Genomic DNA, 8,030 nt, shown 5'->3' on the forward strand with positions numbered 1-8,030 from the left:
TCCTCTGAAGAAGGAAATGGCAATGCAGTCCATATTCTTGCCTAGAAAATCCCATGGACAGAGGAGCCTGGTGGGCTTAAGTCCATGGAGTCACAAAGAGTCGGACACGATGAGCAACTGAGCACTCACACACAGGTATCTATAGTCTGTTACCTGAACTCTTGGGGCCATGTGTTTTAGGAAAATAATTTTCCAGAGTTTAGAAAAGTTACAAGATCATATTCTTGATGTTATATAATCATATCACTGGGATCTTGATGATTTCTTCATAATTCAATAGATTGACATTATTTCAAAGAGCCTATGAATATTTAGCTAGGCAGAATAAATAAAGATGATAAATATCCTTACATCAGTTCACGTCAGATTTTGCCATCACTTTAGATCAAGTCGTGCAGCCAAAAGCTTCAGGTATCAAAATTCTGTGGATTTCAAGAGACAGTTAAGGGTTCATGGTTTTGTAATTAAGGTAGTGATAGAAATTCGTTGGGCTTAAGCTTTTATGTTGATATTGAACTGATGGAGATTTTAGCTCTAAATCTGTTTTAGCATTTAAGATTATCAAAACTGATTCTGGGGAGCTGTTTGATAGGCAAAATAGAGTCCTGAATGCTAGTTCCTCAGTTAGAAAGTGAGAGAATTCTCTTTAAGCTTTCAATTTCCTATAGGACCTGAAAAGGGAATGGTTAGAAAGGAACCCCAGATAGTCCTTACTTGAGACAGCTAATTTGGACATAACTGGATACCTTCCTTCTTTTCATTCTTAAGACAATGCTCCTGGGAGTTTGTATTAGACAAAAAAGCATAACTATTTCCTTTTCACTAGTAGGATGTATCATTTCTCAGTGATTGGGAGCAGTAATTCAGAAGTCTTGAACTTTTCTCAAAGTAATTTGTTCTGACACATTGAAGAATACGTTTACTGACAGCAACTATTCTGTCCACTTGTTTTTTGTAAATCACTTTCCTGAGGATCTTTATCTGGGAAGAATCACTAATGTAGTATCTCTTAGATTTGCTACTATAAGGAACTTAAGGTTATTAGGTAACTTGTTCTGAAGAAAAATATACAAGGACTATCTGTAAGGCTTAAGGAGGTTTGTGCTTTTTCAAATATATCGTAAAATTTCGGCTTTACATAGACAAACTAGCACAGGGGCCAGTGCAACTGCCTATATTACAAAGAACAAATTTCAGTCCTTTATTTTGTCTTTTTTTAATTTAGTATGTTTTGTTAGATTTTGTTTAATTAAAAGACTGATGCATGTTCATTATAACAAATCAAAAAGCAAATGTGAGTCATCTGTTTTTCCTCCTTCCGATGATATCCAATGTGATCAGGATGGAGACATTTTACCCCTTTGTCTGTGCTTAGAGACATGAGAACTTTATCTAAGCATGTTATCCCAGTTGGGAGATACTACATGTCTTATTTAGCATCTTATTTTTTCACAGAAGAAATCATAGATTTCAATTAAGAAATCATTTAGGGATTTAAGAATCCCTAAATCAATGAATATTGATCTATATCCTTGTTTGTAACAGTTACATAATAATAAGCAGATGTCTGTATGGATAATTTATTGTCAAACATAAATTATGCACTATTTCTCCTTCCTTGAATGCAGGTTTTCCTGACACTGCTCCTAGATGTTAACTAACTGTGTCCTGTCCCAAGCAATGCAGGGCTCTGAGACACTCGGGCTTGCTTGTATTTCCAAGTGGCCTCACATCCAGAATGGTGGGGTTCCACCTCTGTATGAGAGTGTTCCTTTCCCTTTTTTCTTTTTTGCTTAAGCAAAGGAAGCTGCTAGAGGAGAGTCTGAGCCTTTGATCCTCCATAACTGCTCACTTATAAGCAATATGAGGGCTTCCTTGGTGGCTCAGCTGGTAAAGAATCTGCCTGCAATGCAGAACTGGGTTCAATCCCTGGGCTGGGAAGGTCCCCTGGAAAAGGAACAGCTACCCACTCCAGTATTCTAGCCTGGCGATTTCCATGGACTACATAGTCCATGGGGTCACAAGGAGTCAGACACGACTGAGTGAGTTTCACTTCACTTGTCTTTCCTTGAGTACTCAGATTTGAATGAGGGAAAGTTATCAGGGGAGAAAAATGTAATGAAATACATTGGTGGCTGTTTTTCAGTAGAAAGATAAGATAGACTGACATGCTAATAGGTGGAGAATGAAGATCACAGCTAAAGAAAAATGCATTTATTAAGTAATGCACATATAAAATATATTTGATTAATAGTTTTTCAAATTTATAGTAGTGTGTTCATACAGCATGGGGAATAATTGGTATGTTATTTGGTAGAAATAGAACTTAAAGATTGAACAAAACATGAATTGATATGACATATGAAGATGTAAAAAACACAAGAAACATACTGTAATCTGACATAATGAGGTTTATTGACCCACTGCAAAGAGGAAGACAGCATACCAGAAGAACCAGAGGAAATTTCCCAAAGAAATTAATAAAGTCATTATAGGATTCTGGGGAAAGTTGAGATATAGCTAAAATTTAAATAAATCAATTTTTTCAGTTTTATTGAGGTATAATTGCTATACAAAAACTGCACATATTTAATGCTTGCAGTTTTACAACATGCTGTTTTATGCCTAAGAAGGTAAATCTCATATTGTGTTCTTATAACAAAACGAACAAATAAACACACAAAAGATACAAAGAAACTTTTGGAGGTGACAGACATGTCTATTACCTTGACTGTGGTCATTGGTGTCTGATATATATCCAAACTCATCAAATAAAGCCATATTTTAATAGACAAAAGCAAGCACTCATAGAGATTCTGATTCAGTAGGAAGACTAGAGCCCAAGATTCCACATTTCTTACGAGCTCCCAGATGGTGCTGAGGCTATAAGACTAGAAACCACACTTTTGGTAGAAAAGTTTTAAGATATAAATTCCCACTGCAAAAGAGCTCTTGGCTGAGTTGGTATTATTTTTAAAGTTTTAATCAGAAACATTCTAGAAAATGATGCATTTTCATTTTCCTCCTCTGGAAGTCTCTATTTATTACTCTATCAGATTTTTCCTTTTTCAAGTAATGGTCACAAAGATCCCAGGGAACAGAAACATAGCCTCCTGTAGAAAATCCTTTGTATATTTAACAATAAGATCACTTTAGGAAAATTAGGAGGTATAGTGTACAGTGAGTATCTGATTATGGATTTATTATAGCAGATTATTTTTTACTAAAATCACATTTCGAATCCATGACCATGTTCTGTCATTTGTAAGAATCACTGATCTCTCCCATTCTGGACCTTAACTTTTTGATATAAGAGCTAAATGAATACCAGCTGAGCCAAGACTTTCTAATTTCCTGCACCCTACTTCTGTCACCACACCCCAGCTCTTTTAGCTTTCTCATGATTTGTTATGATTTCACTTTAGGGAGCAGTGCAATGACAGGGCAGTCTACCTATAACAAAAGGAATAAAGAAGAGAAACTATTTTTTTTTTTTTAACTCACTGTTTTTAAAGTATTCCTTACCCAAGCTGGATTATATCTTATAGGCTTTATAATAAAGTCATGTCAACTCCTAAAAGGTCATTGTTTCTCATTGGCTCTTCAGGCCACCAGACTGACAACAGCCCCAGGTAGGGACTGCTGAATTCATAGATAACAGGTTTTAGTCCTTGGGAGCTAGGTTTCTAGATTCTATGGAATAATAGCTCTGATCCCTCCTAAGAGATTATAGAATTATTGAACTAATTGTCCTCGTTGTCTCTGCACAGATATCTAAGTGATTCTTGTGTTCCTTCTTTGGAAAACAGAACTAAATTATTTAGAAGGGAACCTGTGTTAATTTACATTTGAACTCAGAATCAGTGGTAAACAGACAGTTTCACATTCACCTCTTTAGATTTAAAGATTCAAAGCAAAATCAGCTTCTAGCACAAAGGCAGTGAAGTCTGCATATAAAATGTAACAAGTAAGTCTGCCTATAGAAATAACAGGCGAGCCAGAAAGAAAAACACCAATACAGTATACTAACACATATATGTTTGGAATTTAGAAAGATGGTAACAATAACCCTGTATACGAGACAGCAAAAGAGACACTGATGTATAGAGCAGTCTTTTGGACTCTGTGGGAGAGGGAGAGGGTGGGATGATTTGGGAGAATGGCATTGAAACATGTATAGTATCATATATGAAACGAGTCGCCAGTCCAGGTTCGATGCACGATACTGGATATTTGGGGCTGGTGCACTGGGACGACCCAGAGGGATGGTACAGGGAGGGAGAAGGGAGGAGGGTTCAGGATGGGGAACACGTGTATACCCGTGGCGGATTCATGTTGATATTTGGCAAAACCAATACAATATTGTAAAGTTAAAAAATAAAATAAAATAATAAAAATATATATATAACAATTTAAATTAGATATGGTACAAGTTAAATCCAAAGTCATATTTTGTTATATGCCCTCTTTACATTCTAGATCTACGCTGTTTAATGCAGTAGCCACTGCATTGTCCAATGTAATGGCCTTTTAACATTTAAATATATATAAAACACAATAAAATGGGGCTTTCCCAATGGCTCAGCAGGTAAAGAGCCACCTGCAATCCATGAGACACAAGAAACATGGGTTCAATCCCTGGGTCAAGAAGATCTCCTGGAGGAAAGACTAGAAACCCATTCCAGTATTCTTGCCTGGAGAATTCCATGGACTGAGGAGCCTGGTGGGCTACAGTCCTAAGGGTTGAACAATCAGACACAACTAAGTGATTAAGCACATTAAACACAATAAAACAGAGTTGAAAATGTAGTTGCCCAGTTGTACTACCTACATTTCAAGTGTTTAGTAGCCATATGCAGCTAGCAGTCTACATTTGTATTTATTACTCTATTTTAGAGAACATCTTTATCATTTTAGAAAAATTATTGTTGCTGTTCAGTCACTAAGTCATGTCTGACTCTTCACTGCCCCATAAACTGTAGCATGCCAGACTTCTCTGTCCTTCACTATCTCCCAGATTTGGCCCACATTTATGTCCATTGCATCGGTGATGTTATCCAACCATTTCATCTTCTGTTGCCCTCTTCTCCTCCTGCCTTCAATCTTTCCCAGCATCAGGGTCTTTTCCAGTGAGTCAACAGTTCAAAGCAGGTGGTCAAATTATTGGAACTTCAGCTTCAGCATCAGTCCTTCCAAAGAGTATTCAGAGTTGATTTCCTTTTAGGTTGACTGGTTTCATCCCCTTGCATTCCAAGGGTCTCTCAAGAGTCTTCTCAAGCACCCAGCTTGAAAGCGTCAATTCTTTGGTACTCTGCCTTCTTTATGGTCCAGCTCTCACAGCCGTACATGGCTACTGGAAAGACCATAGCCTTGACTATGCAGACCTTTGTTGGCAAAGTGATGTCCTTGCTTTTTAACACACTGTGTACATTTTGTTTTAGCTTTCCAGCCAAGAAGCAACTGTCTTCTAATTTCATGGCTGCCATCACCATCTGCAGTAATTTTAGGGCCCAAGAAGAGAAAATCTGTCACTGCTTCCATCTCCGCCCCCACCCCCAACTCTATTCACTATGAAAAATACTAGTGGACAATTCTGGTCCAGACAATCTTTACAAAATTTCTGTCAGTTGGGTATTTTCCCCATTTTAAAGATTAAGTAATTGAATCTCAGATAATCGAAAATGCTTCAAGTTACCCACTTTTGAAACTAAAAGACCAAGCATTTGAATCTTACTTTGTTTCTGTGCAAAAAAGTGCTCAAAAACCCATTCTGGGCATGTTGAATAGGTTTATACATTTTTGAATATGGTCACAATTATGGCATTACCTATGTCTGTCTTGTTTACACAATTTTAGAAGGAAATCATGGAATGCTTAAGATAGAATCTCCCACCTCCATCCCTAAAAACAGCTGACTTCCAAGACATAGGCTAGGCTGGAACTTGTTTGAGGTGATTATCTACATTTAAAGTGTGTTTTAAAATCAAGGATCATGGCTTCAAGACTAAAGTCTTAATTCCAACAAAGTGTATTTTTGTACTGATATTTGCTTGTTTATTTTTATTGTTTCTATTTTGTTTTTTGAACACTGTAATATCTCAACATATTTTTAGAGAAAAGAGTCTGAGCATTCTGCTACGAATCTGCTGGATCTTGACACTGTAGATGATAGGGTTCATCAGAGGTGGAAAAAGGATGTAGATGTTGCCCATAAGGACATGGACCACTGGGGAGAGATGCTTGCCAAATCGGTGCACCATTGTAAGGCTAATGATAGGAATGTAGAACACGAGGACAGCACAAACGTGGGAGATGCACGTCTGAAATGACTTATGCCGTTCCTCCCGAGAGGCAATTGCCAGAACTGACTTAAGAATCAGGACATAGGAGAAGAGGATAAGTACAGCATCCAACAATAGTGTGCAAATAACCAGCATCAGGGCATAGTAGCTATTGAATCGAATGTCTGAGCAGGCTAGGCGGAGAAGGTCTTGGTGCAGGCAGAATGAGTGAGAGAGGATGTGGGGACGGCAGTAGTGGAAGTATTTCAAACAGATAATAGGGGGTGTAATAAAGAAGAAACTCCTACCTAAAATGGTGAGTCCGATTTTGATAATTCTGGAATTAGTCAGGATAGAGGAATAATGCAGTGGATTGCAAATTGCAATGTACCGGTCAAAGGCCATAGTTAGGAGAACAGAGGATTCCATGAAGGACAGACCATGGATGAAATAGGCCTGGGTAATGCAGGAATCCAGGCTGATCTCTTGAATCAACCCCAACAGGATCCCTAGCACTGTGTTCACTGTGGACAGTCCCATGCACAAATCAGCGATAGCCAGCATGGCCAGGAAGTAGAACATGGGTTGATGCAGGCTAGGTTCAGTCCAGATTACATACAGCACCAGGCAGTTACCCAAAAGAACAACAGCATAAATGGTGGAGAAGGGAACAGAGATCCAGGGATATTGCTGCTCCAGACCAGAAAATCCAGTGAGAAGGAAGGAGGAGGAATTAGTGCTGGGGCTTACTAAAGCTTTCATTCTGGATCTGAGATAATTTTTCGACGCAGCAAGAAAGTATTTTTCAAAGAGAATGCTCCGATTTCAGATGAGGTAGAATTTCTAAGTAAACAAAATTATGCTAAAAGTTAACTAATTTTACATAATGTAGTCAAGCAACTCTGTCCTTTAGAGGCATATTATCTGTCGGCTGGAAGAGAAGGGTGCTCTCCTGATGTCACTTAAGTGTCGTTATTTATCCACTGGCAGAGATACCTTAGAAGACACCTGTAATGATGAAGACTGGAGCAGGAAACTAATTTTCAGAAAGTATATGTTTTCTGGGACATTTTCCCAGGGATGCTGGTGAGATGGTATACCCTATAAAATTGAGAGAGAAGATTCTCAAAAGAATTCTTAGTTTTCTCCTTCCAACTCATAAAGCATTTAGAATGAAGAGTACTATAAAGTAGTCACTCTGCACCCATACTTTTCCATTTGTGTTGTTTCCAAGCATATTTTCCTCCAAATAGTACTGAGTGGAAATGTTACTGTTTTCTCCCACTCTAAATGACATAACCAAAAATTAGTTTTTCAACCTTAGTGATAAGCCAAGAGGAATATTTATGCATGAAACCGGTGGCAAGTGATTTCCCATGGGAGCTCTTATCCTCTGGGATGTTCAACCCATGTGTGCTCCTGTGACTTGGAGACTCAGGTTGAAGACACTTTGCCTCTGACATCAACCCAGAGTTCTCCACCCGCTATTCATTCATGTCATTAGTTGGTTAAGTATTCATTTAATAGGCACTATTGAAAGGATGAGCAATTATTTTCTCTTCCTTAGAAACTGCTGTTCTAAAGATCATAAGGCCAATGTTGAATGACTAAATCTAAAGGCCTCTTTGCTACCATCTTTCTAACAATAACCCTGTGTACGAGACAGCAAAAGAGACACTGATGTATAGAACAGTCTTATGGACTCTGTGGGAGAGGGAGAGGGTGGGAAGATTTGGGAGAATGGCATTG

The 8,030-nt window shown here is 38.1% G+C and overlaps 1 protein-coding gene across 1 annotated transcript; it reads right to left on the reverse strand.

The window, feature by feature from the left end:
• Nucleotides 1-6,098: 6,098 nt before the first annotated feature.
• LOC129628709 (olfactory receptor 51V1-like) lies at nucleotides 6,099-7,043 on the reverse strand. The gene has a single exon (XM_055548168.1). It carries the CDS (start codon nucleotides 7,041-7,043, stop codon nucleotides 6,099-6,101), a length of 945 nt encoding a protein of 314 aa, XP_055404143.1.
• Between the last annotated feature and the right edge of the window lie 987 nt (nucleotides 7,044-8,030).

The sequence above is a fragment of the Bubalus kerabau genome, chromosome 15 (assembly GCF_029407905.1).
Source record: "Bubalus kerabau isolate K-KA32 ecotype Philippines breed swamp buffalo chromosome 15, PCC_UOA_SB_1v2, whole genome shotgun sequence".
Classification (NCBI taxonomy): domain Eukaryota; kingdom Metazoa; phylum Chordata; class Mammalia; order Artiodactyla; family Bovidae; genus Bubalus; species Bubalus kerabau.